The sequence below is a fragment of the Dendropsophus ebraccatus genome, chromosome 13, assembly GCF_027789765.1.
Source record: "Dendropsophus ebraccatus isolate aDenEbr1 chromosome 13, aDenEbr1.pat, whole genome shotgun sequence".
Taxonomy (NCBI): Eukaryota; Metazoa; Chordata; class Amphibia; order Anura; family Hylidae; genus Dendropsophus; species Dendropsophus ebraccatus.
This window is the reverse complement of record NC_091466.1, coordinates 56,904,632-56,921,106: the sequence shown is the minus strand read 5'-3', so window position 1 is coordinate 56,921,106 and position 16,475 is coordinate 56,904,632. Positions and strand designations below refer to the sequence as shown.

Sequence of the window (16,475 nt, the reverse complement as noted above, 5' to 3'; positions counted from 1 at the left end):
GGGACAACACATTAAACTCATCAAACAGCTGTGCATCACAGTTAATGACGGATGTTTTTTTTTTCTAGTCCTGGATAATTCCTTTAAATATCAGCAGAAAAAGGGTTTTCTCCTAATGTTCTTTCATTGACAGGCTGGAAAAATATTGGTAAAGTCATGAAATATTAATGTCATGAGATTTGAAATATTAATGTATAAAGAGAGAAACAAATTGGAGCTACAGTAGCAACAAAAAATGGGGGGTTGTGTGATAAAATTTAAATGGGGGGTAAATCACCTGCATATGATAAATTACATATAGGCTTGATCATAAACCATGCCCCCAGTGCAAAAAATAGAAGAGGCGACTGTGGTGAGGAAAAACAAGCTAATTCTGCTAGATACATTAAAAAAAAAATATATATATATACAGCCATCCATAATTATTAATTAACATACTGAATGAGGGCTTTTTCTGTCATCCTTTTGCTTTAGAGGCGTCAAAATGTGTGACCTATATGCAGTATGTAAAAAAGTGAACTAGAGCATCCAGTAGACCCATGGCTAGCTTGGTTAGATCAGGAATCTTTCATTCTGATGCAAGGGCCAAACACCAGATTCATCTTTTTATCTTCTCCAATATCATAGTCCTTCTCAGGTCTGGGACTTGTGGTCCATGAGAAGCAGCCTTGTAGAATCTAGATGTCATGATTACTAAAGTGTATAGTCTATTAATGGGCAGCGTGATAGCTCAGGGGGTATCTGCTCTGCCTCTCATGCTGTAGACCCAGGTTCAAATCCCATAAGATCACTTTATCACTTTATCACTTGGATCTCGGCTGTAGAAATCCCATACAGCTGAGAATTCAAATAGGCGAAAAAAATGCCACATTTTTCTATAACCAGCTGCCTCACCAGACAGCTGTACTATATGTATGTACAGTATATGGAGTCCCGACCCAACAGGGACATTGAGCTACTATTCCACGTAGCCAGCAGAGGGGATTGAACCAAGGACTCCAGCACTACTGCTGCTCAGCCTCCAGCCTTTACCCCCTGAGCCAGCTCCTGCTCTGAGATATAAGGGAAGGTTTGTCAATGTCATTATCGAGATGGAGGTGAACAGGTCCAAGGCTCCCGGGCCGAAAAAAATGGATAAAATGGATTTCCTTGTAGCCGACATGGAAAAACTAGATGGTAAAGGTAGGATTAGAACCCTGGTCTCCTACACACATACCATGTATGCTAGCTGTTCATTGCACTGCGCCACAGCCACAACTGGAAATAATGGTGATACTTCTCAATCAAAAACACAAAAAATGGTCTCTAGAACAATGATCTGACCATCCAAAGGATAGACCCATCCATGGTGAGGAAAACTGAGAGAAATAAAAAATAAAGATAATACTAAGGTCCATCAGATGTCTTCAAGGATCTCCAACTCAGCCCTCAGGCTCCTACAGACTTTGCAGAAACATCTTCTAGACCAATTGTCCTTCCTTAATTACTCTGAGGAGCCGGTACTAAGTGAAACCTGGGACATTAATAATGAGTCTTATACATCTTATCCCCAGCCATGGCTTAGTAGTCAACACTGTAAGAAATATTAAGATAATTAGTGGGAGCAATTTCAGAAAGACCAAAGGCTGGGATTAGAACCCACAGACCTAGCGATAAGGACAGGGATGATAGGGTCTACAGCTAAGCCTTTAAGCCACAGCCACTTTGGATAGTTGCTCAGCCATATGGCTCTCTACCACCTGAGCCAGCTCCTGCTCTGAGTAAATGAAAGTTTGTCAAAGTCATTATGAAGAAGGAGGAGAACAGGTTCATGGTCAAAATAAATGGCTTGCAGGTAATGTAAAGGAAAAAGAATAGGGAAGGAGGATTTGAACCCTGGTCTTCCACATACAGCATATGTGAGCTGCTCATAGCACTGCACCACAGCAAGCTCCAGAAATTTTGAGCGATACTTCTTAGACTCATCATTAATTAAAGATACAGGAAGGCCTACACAACAGTGCAGTATAAAAATCCTAGGAATAGAAGCATCAAAGGGGGGGGGGGGGACATTCAGGGAAAAAAAGATAAAAACATTACATCAATTGTCTTCAACGATCTCCAACCCTTGATGTTTCATGTTCCTACAGACTTTGCTAATATATCTTTAATTGTCCTTCCTCCATTAGTCAATTATGAAGCATTAGGCAACCCACGCCGACAGCCATGCGAGGCAACTACCATGAGGAGCTGATTTTAAGCTCAACCAAAGAAAAGAAGACTGGGATTAGAACCCATTGCCCTGATGTCTGAGAGGCCAAGTAACTAAGCCTCCAAGCCACAACCACCTCAGGTGTAGTACCCTGGGCAATTTATTTTAGCCTGGTTTTAAAAGAAAACAATACAATAAAGTAGTAGGAGAAAGGATTTAAACCTAGGACACCATAGCATGCTAACAAAGCTTCATGGGTCCACGCCATGCTGCTGTCCCATCTCAGTCAGTGACTGGCTGAGCAGACTGTCACAGGAAAGGGGGGATGAGCGGCAGACAGTGGCAACATTGCATCAGGACACCGGCGGAGATCCGAGAGGTAAGCATGTAATGTTTGTTATGGGTTTTTTTTTTTTACCTTGTTTTACCTACTGTGATCAATTTATACTATATCACAAATAGTTGTGAGAAGGTGATAATAAAATTCTGTGCCAAAACTAGATGGAGAGCTCAATGCAAATGATGGCAATATACAGGACCGCAGGTATACTATATGGAGTCCCAAGCCAACAGGCGTATTGAGCTACATCTATTCCATGGAGCCAGCACAGGGGTTTGAATCAGGGACTCCAACATCTTCCTGCCCAACCTAGAAGTCCTCTGCCCCATGAGCCAGCTCCTACTAGAACACATGGTAAACCAACAGTCATGTAAGGCAACTGCCCTGAAGAGCTGATTTTTAGGCTCAACCCAGGAACAGAACAAAAAAAAGGGAAAGTCTGTAATTAGAACCCACAGACCTGATGTAAAGGAGGCCTCATAACTAAGGTTCCAAGCCACAGCCACCTCCTGCCTACCACACTGGGATAATCATATACAAATCATAATTGTATAAAATAAGCAAAAAGCTAAAGTATATGTCAAATTGGATAGATAGCTCCACTAGCGATCACAGGGCTACGCAAAGCTCACCATTGTCAGGTCAACCTAAGAGCTATTATGTTGGTCCCTTTTAACAATGTTGTAAACCAAAATGATACAATATATCCAGAGGTAGAAAAAGGGGTTTTGAACCAAGGAGTGCCATATGATGCCTAGAAAGTTTTGTAAGTCAACTCCACAGTACCAGCCAACTAAAAGATAGCCTGCGGAGGAAGAGGTAACCTTCTTGACCAACAAATCCCCCAAATATGGTACATGGCAAGGCAAACCAATACAGACATTGAACTACTATTCCATGGAGACAGATTTGAACCAGGGACTCCACTGTGTTAGATCTTCTGGCTATTTACCCACAGAGCCAGCTCCTGATTAGCCATATAATTGAAGGTTTGTCAATGTCATTATCGAGATGGAGGAGAAGTTGACAAGTTCATTGCTAAAATAAATGGAATACCTTACAGCTAACATAAAAAAAATGGCAAAAGCAGGTTTGGGCCTCAGTCTCCTACATACAAACCAGGTTTTTTATCATCCCAGTTGGGGGCTCCTCTGAGATGTGAGGGAAGGTTTCTCAACGTCAACATTAAGAAGAAGGAGAACAGGTCACAAGTTCAACATCAGAATTAATGGATTACCTGGTAACCAACCTAATGAAAGAAAAAGAGAAAGCAGAATTCAAACCCTTGTCCCTCAAATACACTGTATGGAAGTTTTTTTACACTACTGAGCTATATCCAGAATTGGAAGCCTTGGCTGATACTTCTCGGTGCCATAAACCAAAGATAAAACAAGTAGCCTCATGAATATAAATGTCCTAAGAGTAGACGCATCAATGACAGAGCCTGGAAAGAAAATTCAATGCAACTGCTCCACCAGATGGCTATTACACTATAGCCAGCATCAGGTGTAGAGCTAGGGGCTTCAACACTACAGCTAGGTAATCTGGCTTTTTGCCCCTGAGCCAACTCCAGCCCAGATATTTGAGCAAAGGTTTCTCAATGTCATTATCGAAAAGAAAGCGATGGAGAACACTGTGCTGCAAGTTCGTGGTCAAAGTAAACTACTACCTGCTAACAAGTTACATTACATTGAGCCAGCACTAGGATGGGAATCAGGGTCTTCTGTATCTCCACAAATCAACGAGAGACAGCTCCTCCTGTGGGATATTAGGAAAGCTTTGGAGAAGTAGTAGTACAGGTAAGGGTATGTTCATATGACGTTTTTGTCCACACGTCGGGCTGCACGTCGGGAATCAGTGAGAAAAGGATGCTGCCGTGCAGCCCGCCGTGTGGCCGACGGCCACATTGACTTAAATGAGCAGGACGGAGTCATTATATGACAACGTTCTGCTCATTTACCAGACGTACACGGCTTTTGAGCAGGACTCAAAAGCGTAGTCGACTATGCTTTTGAGTCCTGCATAAAAGGCGTGTACATCCGGTAAATGAGCAGAACGTTGTCACATAATGACTCCACCCTGCTCATTTAAGTCAATGTGGCCGTCGGCCACACGGCGGGCTGCACGTCGGGCTGCACAGCAGCATCCTTTTCTCACTGATTCCCGACGTGCAGCTCGACGTGTGGACAAAAACGTCATATGAACATACCCTTACAAGATTGTAGCCAATATATAAAAGAATTGGGGAAACCAGGATTATAACCCTGGACATACTAACTCTCTCTTTATTTTTATTTTTTTAATTCAGTGTCAAGAAGGTGAAGCCAGTGGCGGACACATTACTTGTGCAGCCAGTTCAGCTGCACAGGGGCCAAGGCCAACAGAGGGGCCCTCTAGGTTTAGACTCTGAGCCTCAGCCTAGTGGGCCCCTCCACTGCAACGGGCCTAACCGCATAGGTGATATGTATTGTGCATGCACCCATGTACCAGGCACCTGATCAGATGTCCCGCCGCCTGCAGCCTGCCAGCACCGAGATGCCAGCAGCCGCAGCCGCAGCCCACCGAACATACCACACTCATCTATTGTATATGAAAGCCATGGCCAGCTGCAGTGGCGCCACGCTCCCGCCCTCTCTCAGGACGCGTGCACCAGTGACGTCACCTTGCGGTCGTACATTGGCATCCTAATGACCTGGAGGACCACTGGGGGGGTCAGGTGCCCTGCCTCCTTGACACTACTCACAACGTGAATAAAGGCATTTTCAATTAAAATTAAAGGGATTTTTCACTCGAACATAACTTTTTATGTGTTGCTGCCTATGGGAAAACTAACAATTTAATACTTGTTATTATCTATTCAGTCTTCTCCCAGTTCTGAGCTGCTGTTTTCTGCTGAAGGTCGAAAAAGCTGTGTGAGCTTTTCTCTCTGTCTCCCCTCCTCCCCTCTCCCTTCTGAGACGTCTGTTGTAAACAAGTCTGCAACTTTGTAGCAATTTTGTTTTACATTTTACTTTTTTTTTGTATTTTCAGAATAAACAAAAGTACATACATTCCTTAGGACTGTACAAAGTAATTGAAATAGGACAAAGTACAATTAACACCAAATGAAAAAAAAAGAAAAATATTATGAACAAAAATCATTAAAGAAAATAAAGGATGTAAGACTAGGGACCAATGGGGAAATAATCTCTTTGAGGAGAGCAACATAGTGATTTATGCCCCTCTGGGAATTCTGGGAAGAAAAGATATGCAAAGGAGCTATCACACCAAGGTAGCTTTCTCTTTGGTTCCACGACGATAGGACTCTCAACAGCTAGATAGCACTTTACTCTTTACTGGTGAGGGACAATAACCCTGAAACAACTGTCTATGATGGGTAGCCTTTGCTTTTGGAGACATTTTTGGCTGGACATATATGCCCAGTCATGTTCTACAGCTAGTTGGAGTAAAACACAGACTTGAAGGGAAAACCAGTATGGGAACATGACATGAGAGAGCAACTTTGGATATCTACTCTAGATGTAAAACTAGATATTGATTATGTCCTCCACTAAAATAGAAATTACACATCAAAGCAAATGAAAAACAAATAACTGGAAAACTGGAGTCAATGTTTATCATAGAACTGGAAGAAACTGGATGAATGACATGGGAATAAACTATAAATAAACAGCTAAAGAGAAGTGATCACGGGGTGTGGAGGATTGGATGAAAGTATTGTTTGTCAGTCATGAGATTGTCAACATAAAAGCCCAATTCTTTGGGCGGATCACAGATTGCACTTGAGCAATCCCACTGAGTCAATGGTACAGGCAGAATTTCAAGCGGATTCCGCAGTGCAAACTCTGCTTGAAATTCCCTGCCATTGCGTAGTGTGAACATACCCTAAGAGGAGTATATAGTCTATATCCTATGGTCAGTCATTTTTTAACCAAAACCAGAAAACAAAAACTGTGCAAATCTTTCCATTATTATTTTTCCCTGTCAGTTCTACTCTTGGTTTTGGTTAAAAACAAAAAAAGACTGACAAAAATACTATGTGTGTAATAGCCTATGGACCGTTAAGGCTCGGTGCAATGCCGTCGAGGCTTTGTGCCAGTCTACATAAGTCCTTACTGTTCAGTATTGATTTGCCATTTCTGGGAAAGTGATAACTACTTGGCAGCGTTAATGGCCTATATTAATCTATTGTCATTTTTTTTTTAAGAACGTTTAGTCAACGGAGCAAATTTAACTACAGAACGGCCGAGTCGGCAGTCGACAAATTAAGAAAACAAGTCAATTCAATGGATGATATTTACAGGTCTATGAAAATTTAAGGGGCGATGCTCTTGATTCCCATCCTGACATCTCTTGTTCTAAGAACATGAAATCCCTTCTGCAAAGGCATTGTGTAATAATGATATTCAAATTGATAAATAATTGAAAGTTCTGCCCTCTTCTCTATTGACCCTCATAATTAAATCTCCTTTGCCTTGCCCCCCCCCCCCCCAGTTGTTCAATGTGCAGAAATAAGAGATATTTCCTCTCTTCATCTACCGCAAATCTTATACTTCCCTTCTCCAGGAGGATGAGAAATTTAATATAACAAAAGGCATGTTCCAAGCCGGTTGTATTATGCATTGGGCCTCAGTATCTGAGCAAATGTAAATAGCATTTTATTTAAAACATCTGTCCGCAGTGGGATAGATGAATGCGCGTGTCTGCCGTCCAGCTGTTGACTTTTAATGCTTTGAATAATAATAAAATAAAAACCCCAGCGAAATCCTCAAATCCCCAGGACAAGAATGCAGTATTCAGGATCCAACCAGCGGGGTGTTCAAGACAAAGCAACCTTGGATTTTTTATCTTTTCCAGTGCTGCCACTCCACTTTTCTAAGTCAGAGTCAGCAGTACTCTTTATAGAGGTTCAGATGAGGCAGATAGACAAGAGCGAGTTCAGATTCCGGAGAGAGATGTGTAATCTGTAAACTGACTTTTCACTCGCGACTATTTTGTCACTGGCAGAAAGATGTGAGCGATGGCTGACATTGTTTAGTAGATGGATATATAGGTTTATGCAATGGGGATAGAACTGAGTACACATGAGAACCAGGCTATTGGTATAGAAGTGCAGATCATATTAAAGCCTAGTTTGACATCTCCTGTCTGAAGTTTGGGTGTGGGTCAGGGGCATAACTACCACTGTAGCAGTCATAGCAGCTGCTATAGGGCCTGCCACATCTGGGGCCTGATGGCCCACTCCTGCAATACACTGAGCCCCCTGAGCCATCATCATTTGAAGCACCTGGTGGCCGAGCGGGCTTTCAGGCTGCCGCAAATGGGGGGGGGGGGGGGCAATCAAAAGTTTTCTATGGGGCCCAGCTATTTCTAAATATGCCCCTGGTGTGGGTTTAGCAGCTCAGTTCTATTGAAGTGAGTGGTGCTGAACTGTAATATGGCTGCTGCTGGAGAGGATGATGGCAGGGGGATGCTCAGTGTCCCTCCAGTGCCCTGTGTCCCTCAGTGTCCCCCCATCATCCTCTCCAGCAGCCACAGCCTGCACAGCTCTGGGAGTCGGGTCGTGATATCACCATTTTATCCAGGAAGTGACACCACCATGTTATCCAGGAAGTGACATCTCCATTTTATCCAGGAAGTGACACCACCATGTTATCCAGGAAGTGACATCTCCATTTTATCCAGGAAGTGACATCACCATGTTATCCAGGAAGTGAAGCCTTGATGCAGTAGTAAGTGCAGGGAAAAAGCTCTAATAAGTGTATATTGGTAATTTGTATATTTTTTAGGGGACAATACAATACTTTAATAAAAATTTTCACTGGACTTCTCCTTTAACCCCTAGACGACCTAAGACGTACCAGTACGTCCTGGAAGTCTGTGCCCAGACGACCGGTACGTCCTGAGCTATGAAGCTCCGCTCTGGAGCACGCTTCATAGCAGGTGGGGGCTGGCTGCAATCAGCAGCCGGCACCTCACCGTTAACGACACACTGCAGCGATCGTGCATCGTAACTCCTTAACCGCCGCGGTTACATCGTTTAAGTGTAAGTGACAGGGGGAGTCCCATGTCACTTACCGATCGGGACCCCCCGCAGTCACACTGTCTTGATCGTTAAAACGGACCGCTGGAGGTCTCTCATCTGCCTCCGCGCGGTCCGGCAGGCTCAATAAGCTGATCACCGATAACACTGATCAATGCTATGCCTATGGCATAGCAATGATCAGTGTATGAAATCAAAGTAATGTATGTACAAGTCCCCCAAAGGGACTTAAAATGTATAAAAAAAAGTTAAAATCACTAACACACTACCCCAAAACCCCTCCCCCAATAAAAGTTTAAATCACCCCCCTTTCCCATTACATAAATAAAACATATAAAAATAAATAAATAAACATATAATATACCATAGAGTGTGTAATTGTCCGATCTATTAAAATATAACTAGTGTCATTGCGAACGGTGAACGGCGTACACAAAAAGAAGAGAAAAAGTGTGCGGATTACCGATTTTATGTTACATTAAAAATTTATAAAAAGTGATCAAAACGTCCGATCTTCACAAATATGGTATTAATAAAAACTAGAGATCATGGCAGAAAAAATTACACCACATACAGCCCCGTAGGTGAAAAAATAAAACTGTTATAAGCGTCACAATAGGCCCATTTTATTAATAATTAATTGCCAAAAAAAGGATTTCATTAAAAAAAAAATATATAAAACTTTAGAGAATCTGTGTAAACCTGCAAATGGGTTTGGGCTGACCTATAGAATAATCGTATCATGTCGCTTTTACCATATAGTGCATTACGTAGACACAGGAACCCCCCAAACGTTACCATATTGCATTCTTTTTTACGATTTTACCTATTTATATCTTCATAAATAATAATTTTGGGATTCCATCATACATGTTATGGTAGAGTGAAAGACGCCATTACAAAGTACAACTACTCCTGTAATAAACAAGCACTTACATGGCCCTGTACATAGAAAACCGAAAGTGCTAGAGCTCTAAGAAGGGGAGGAGGGAAAAACGAAAGCGCAAAGATCAAAATGTGCGCGGTCCACTGGGTCATTTTGGGCCTGGTCCTCAAAGGGTTAAGTTATGGAATAAGAGGCATAAATCCTAAACTAGAGCTACACTGTATAAGTCATAGTAAACACTTACTGCATCACAACTACAGGCTGGGGGCCTAGCATTGTCTGTTGTTTGCGGTGTCTGTGATATGATTCTTGCTGTACATTGTGTTTGTTTGGAACCTGCAACCAATCTTGTTTCTCCTCTCCGCAGGTAAATGAACCTCTCAGTTGCTTACAGGCTCAGAGAGACGCAGTAACCAAGATGTCTCTGCAGCTGAGCAGCACAGAGTATACTGAGAACGGCCATCATTCAGATCCACCCCCGCTGAAAAGTGTCCTGAGATGTGACAGGTGAGGACACCACCGGATAACTGCTTATTTCATAACCTATTATTTGTCTATATGTAGTTATTCTTTCAGGAATTAAACTTTATAATATTAGAGATGAGCACAACTCAAGCATGCTCGGGTCCGTCCAAACGGAATCATACGGCACTCTGGAGCGCGTTTCATAGCAGGTGGGAGCACCCCGACCCTCACCGTTAATGACAGGCTGCAGCGATTAAACGTGACCGCGGCGTTTAAGTGTAAGTGACAGGGGCAGCCTCCGTGCAGTCCGATCGGCGCTCTGTTGTATAAGTCTGCCACAGGCAGGCTTAATCAGCAGAGCGCCTATCACACTGATCAATGCTATGCCTATGTCATAGCAATGATCAGTGTGCATAATGTGATAATTGTATGCAAAAAGTCCTCCAAAGGGACTTAAAATGTTTGTAAAAAAAAAGTACCCCAAAATACCCCAAAGCCCCTCCCACAATAAAAGTTTAAATCACCTCCCCTTTCCCATTATATAAATAAAACATATAAAAATAAATAAACATCTGATATACCGTAGTGTGTATAATTGTCTGATCTATTAAAATATAACAATCATCATGACTAACGGCGTAGACGAAAAGAGGGAATTACCGCCAGGATTACCGATTTTATGTTACATTATATATATTTAAAAAAATAGATAAAAAGTGATCAAAACGTCCGATCTTCACAAATATGGTATAAATAAAAACTAGAGCTCATGGCGGAAAAAATGACATCCCATACAGCCCCATAGGTGAAAAAATAAAACTGTTATAAGCGTCACAATAGGCCCATTTTATTAATAATTAATTGCAAAAAAAAAGGATTTCATTAAAAAATATATAAAACATTAGAGAATCTGTGTAACCTGCATATGGTTGTGTTCGGGCTGACCTATAGAGTAATAGTATCATGTCGCTTTTACCGTATAGTGCATTACGTAGACACAGGAACCCCCGTATTGCATTCTTTTTTACGATTTCACCAATTTATATCTTCATAAATAATATTTTGGGGGTTCCATCATACATGTTATGGTAAAATGAAAGATGCCATTACAAAGTACAACTACTCCTGTAAAAAACAAGCCCCCACATGGCCCTGTAGATAGAAAACTGAAAGTGCTACAGCTCTTACAAGGGGAGGAGGAAAAAACGAAAAACAAAAATGAAAATTTGCGCGGTCCACTGGGTCATTTTGGGCTTGGTCCTCAAAGGGTTAATCACATCGGCCGATCTCATTAACCCCTATGGAAACCCGGCCAGAGTGTATAAACACTGTATACACTCCAGCTGAGATTCCATGTGGCCGCACAGAAAACTCACATGTCTATTTTGTGCGGCCACTATTCATTGAACAGCGGCTGCACAAAATAGACTGTGCAGACAATGTAAAGTGCGGCTCTGGCCGTACTTTGCATTGTCTGCTATGGCTAATCAGAGTGCGGTCACACCCGAATGTGCCTGTCTTCCAATTAAAAAGAAGTAATGTTTCTTGACCAGTACTGCAGTACAGGCCAGGTTGAACATCTCAGTGGTTGTTCTGTGACACGGCCATACCACAGAATGGCCACTGTTTTACCACATCTGAATATGGCTTTCAACTGTTTTAATGTTTTCCAGGCAGCCTAAGGGTACGTTCACACTTAGGAAAACCAGGAGGAAATTCCAAGTGGAATCCCGCCTGCCTCAGTGTTATGTATAGGGCGCCTCCACTCTCCGCTCAAAGAATTGACAAGTCAATTATTTGAGCGGAGAGCCATGGAGAGCGGAGGCGCCCTATACATAACACCGCAGAATTCCGAGTGGAGTCTGTCGCGGGGATTCCGCTCCGAATTTCCGCCTGTTTTCCTCAGTGTGAACATACCCTTAGGGCTGCATCTAACTTCTGCAGCCACCTGTAATGCTGCACGTTCAGACAGACCTGAGCATACTCGAGTTGCCCTCATCTCTATATAATATTTCTTGTACCATATTCTAAACCTACAGTGATCATTGAGGTAAAATAAATGACTAGATAACGGACTGTAAAGCACTATAGTTATCTATTGACATTAAAGCCACCCTTTAAGCCAGGCCAACGGGCTCCAAATAACGAACGCTGATCTTGTCCATTGGAACTTATTTCCAATGAACGTCAAATTAATCATGACACCACATAAATTTATCATTGTAGACCAAACATCCATTTACATAGGTTGCTCAAAACATGTGATCCGTAGACAACCCAGTAATCGGCCAAAAGGGGGGGGGGGGGGCTTTAGACATTTAAAGGAGTTTACCAGGAGAAGATAAACATTGCTTATTTCTTCTGGAAGCATCTGTCTACTTGTCCATGGCTTGTCGGACACATGATTTGGAAGGAATCAGCCATGTTTTTTAAATCCTGGATGACCTTCTAAAGGGGTATTCCAATCCTCCCCTGCTCATCTCCCTGCTTCTGAGATCTACCCAGACGGCCAATCTCTGGCCCCAATAGTATACCCTCTCGGCCAATGATTAGCTGAGACATTGCATTATGGAAACATTGAGAAGCAGGGTGAAGCAATGAGCAGCGAGGGACTGTAAGGCAGTTGAACAAGAGCCGCAGAGGACCAAGTATCACCTTTTCTTTTTTTTTTACACTAGCCTCATCAATGTTCCTATACTGAAATAACCCTTTAAATGTAACCTGCCAGTTTCATGCTGCTCAAACCATGTACTGTAATAATAGTTGTAACTTCAACTGGATACGGGGCTGCGAGACATGGAGGTGGGCCACCAGCCATGGTTGACAGATCTCTCCCTCTTTGCGTCTGTCAATCATGGCCGGCTGACTGCTCAATGACTAGGACCTCTGTTCCTGTTGAAGCTACACTTATAATTACTTTGAAACAGCACAGCCACAGAGTGAGGCATATATGGTTGTAAGGGAGCCTGCCATTGTTTTATGTTGCAACATGCAACTAGTGACAGGTTTTCTTTATAAAAGTTTTTTTAGGCCTTATTTTTGTGCCCAGGCAGGGATAATAGTATAGGGTAAAGTGTACTCACCTGCCCTGATCCCCCACCCTTGTTCTGACAGAACACATTTGTTGTGTTGGAAGCAGACAAAATTTTGACATGGGACAAATTGTAATAGATGGATAACTGCGTAAGAGAATCTACAAGATGGCGGATCTTTTGGAGTGTTCCCAGTAAGCAATGCGTACTCCCAACTAAAAGTGGGTCAAGTAAACTTGTTCTTTTCAGGCTTCAGGCCCGGCCTAGTGCATTATGACTTCAATTCTATTGAATTGGGATGGGGGCGCCCGCATCCCAATTCTTCATTAAATACAATGGATAGTGTGGCTGAAGCCGCACTCTCCATTGTGTAACCTGTCAGGCTTGTGCAGCCACTATTCAATGAATAGCAGCCGCACAAAACAGACTCGCTGTTTTCGCTGCAGCCGCTAAGGATCCCGGACGGAGTGTATACTATGTGTATACACTCCGGCCGAGATCCCATTCATTCATATACAACGTATCTTTTGCATTAATCACGATCGTTGTTGCAAACTGCAACAACGACCGTGATTTATGTAAAAGATACATTGTGTGAACATGGCCTTAGGGCTCTATGACACGGCACGATTTTAGTGCGAATCGTTATAGCGTTTAAATTTAAACTATAATCGTTCTGTGTAATTGCAGGCAACAATCGAAAAATCGTTCGTATGTCGTTAAAGGGGTAGTGCGGTGCTAAACAAGTATTCACAAAATAACACACATTACAAAGTTATACAACTTTCTAATGTATGTTATGTATGTGAATGGCCCCCTTCCCCGTATTTCCCCCCACCCACGCTAGACCCAGAAGTGTGGTGCATTATACTCACCGCATCTCGTGTCAACCCCCGTCCGCCATCTTGGGACAATGACATAGTCTTCGGGAGGCCGGCCGAACCGCTCCATCAGTCCCTCATGCTGGCCCCCCTCTGCCGCGTCATCAGCAGCTCAGCCGCGATTGGCTGAGCATAACTCTGCTCAGCCAATCGCGGCTGAGCACAGTTATGACGCGGCAGAGAGGGGCCGGCATGAGGGACAAATGGAGCGGTTCAGCCGGCCTCCCGAAGACTATGTCATTGTCCCAAGATGGCGGAAGGGGGTCGACACGAGATGCAGTGAGTATAATGCATCACACTTCCGGGTACACGGGTGGGGGCGAAACGCGGGGAAGGGGGCCATTCACATACATAACATACATTACAAAGTTGTATAACTTTGTAATGTGTGTTATTTTGTCAATAATTGTTTAGCGCCGCACTACGCCTTTAATTGTTGATTTAGAACTGAACCTAAAATAGTCAATAGTCAATTGTTCGCAAATCGGTCGCTGTAATTTTACATTCGTTCACTAATCATCCAGTGTAATTGCACATTGTTCTTGTTTTGCTGGGATCAGATGGAGTAAACGATCGTAGTAACGATCACAATAACGATTGTAACTAATGACCATCATTCTGTGTAATATGGTGAATGATTTCAGGTTAACGATAAACAATGTCGTTAGTCGTTAATCATTAAAAATCGCTTTCGTGTAATAGGACCCTTAGACTTCATCTCAGCACTCCTCAGTTTGGGAGACACACTGATGGAATAGAGAAACTAGTAGAATATGGTGACCAGTCTCTTAGCTTAACATATTGCTAAAGTGTTAAAGGGGCTTAGAAAAACATGGCTACCTTCTTGCAGAACAGCACATCTTTTTCCCTCAGTTTGGGTAGGGGTTTTGCAGCTAAGTTCCATTGAAGTGAATAATTCTGAATTATAATACCACACACAACCTGAGAACAGGAGTGGTGCTGTTTTTGCAAGAAAGTAGCTGTGTTTTTTTCTAATCCTGGATAACTCCTAGTGTGGCTAGTGGACCACAAGTTACTGGCACCCTGTCATCGACACAGTCACCATGTGTTCCAGCTGTTGAAGAGACTCTGTCAGTAGGTTTATGCTGTCCTATCTAAGAGTAGCATAAACTAGTGACACAGAAGCTAAACACTTACATTGTTCTGTGCAGCTGATCCAGGGAATAACATGGACAATAAGTAGTCCTCTCTATTATGTGCATGAGCCCAGTAGTCCTCATTATTCATAAGAAGCAGAAAACTCCGCCCACCAGCTGCTGATTGGCAGTTATCTATAGTTAGTCAACCGTCATTCAGCAGCTGGAGGGTGGGGGGGGGGGAGGCGTGGGGCAAAAATTCTATTCTCCTGCATATTAGGAGAACGGCTGAACAGAATGATGTAAGTAATACGCTGATCTGTTCAGCATTTCTACTACTAGTTTATACTGCCCTCATTTAAGGCAGCATAAACCTAGTGACAGTTTCCCTTTAAAAGAAATTTGATCTATATAATATTAGGCAGCTAGGTTTAACGTTATGGCTGATCAATGTGTAAAGTCCACTTTAAAATTAACTGGTAAACCCAAACCTGGTTAAGTGAAAATTGTCTTTTTATTTGCAGTGTACAAGATTTGGAGGGAGAATGCCAGGAATTCTGGGACTGGCTGCTAGATATGGAGGCCACCGTCCAGAACAGTCTTGGATTAATGGTGTCTGAAGAGCAACATCTACATATGTGCAAGGTTATTATCTAATGCCCTAGCAATGTAGTGTATGGTGGATATCTAAAAAAAAAAAAAAAAAAAAAGAAAAACATAATATCATTGTGTTCAGTAATAAAGTATAAACTGTCCATGATATATCGTATCATGAAAATAAGCCAAGACCAGCTATGTTGCCCTACTTAAAGGAGTACTCCAGAGGGGGGGGAAGTGTTTTTAAATCAACTGGTATGAGAAAGTTATACAAATTTGTAATTTACTTCTATTTAAAAATCTCAAGTTTTCTAGTACTTATCAGCTGCTGTATGTCCTGCAAGAAGTGGTATATTCTTTCCAGTCTGACACAGTGCTCTATGCTGCCACCCCTGTCCGTGACATGAACTGTCCAGAGCAGCAGCATATCCCATAGAAAACCTCTACTGCTCTTTAAGTTCCTGCCATGAACAGAGGTGGCAGCAGAGAGCACTGTATCAGACTGTATAGAATACACCACTTCCTGCAGAGGATACAGCAGCTGATAAGTATTGGAAGACTGGAGATTTTTAAATAAAAGTTACTTTTCTGACATCAAGTGATTCAAAAAATGTTTTTATTTAACTAACATTATGTTTGTATATTTTATCATAATTATGCATATACTGCATTTGTATGTATGACGTCTCTTTGAGGCTGACGGAAACCCACCTAGAACAATGACATTTTTGCTTTGTGCATAGTTTTACCTGGAAAGGTTCAAGCCCCGGTTGTTTAATATAGCTTTACTGTTATAACACACCACGGGAGCCATATCTCACAAGTAGTTATATTTCAGTAAGGATGTCTCCGAATCCATAAAACCTCCAGTAGTTCACTGCAATACACAGCAAACATTACTGCCGTGCCACACCGCCGGCACATGAACGGATGCCGGCATATT

At 42.5% G+C, this 16,475-nt stretch overlaps 1 protein-coding gene across 2 annotated transcripts in view; it reads left to right on the top strand.

Annotated features, from left to right (window-relative positions):
* The window catches only part of AKAP6 (A-kinase anchoring protein 6), a 165,429-nt gene that overhangs the window by 87,042 nt on the left and 61,912 nt on the right, over window positions 1-16,475 (top strand). For both annotated transcript variants that reach the window (XM_069950752.1, XM_069950753.1), the window contains exons 8-9: window positions 9,828-9,967; window positions 15,460-15,580. In XM_069950752.1, the coding sequence (XP_069806853.1) occupies window positions 9,828-9,967; window positions 15,460-15,580 (261 nt within the window). The remainder of the gene's footprint in view (window positions 1-9,827; window positions 9,968-15,459; window positions 15,581-16,475) is intronic.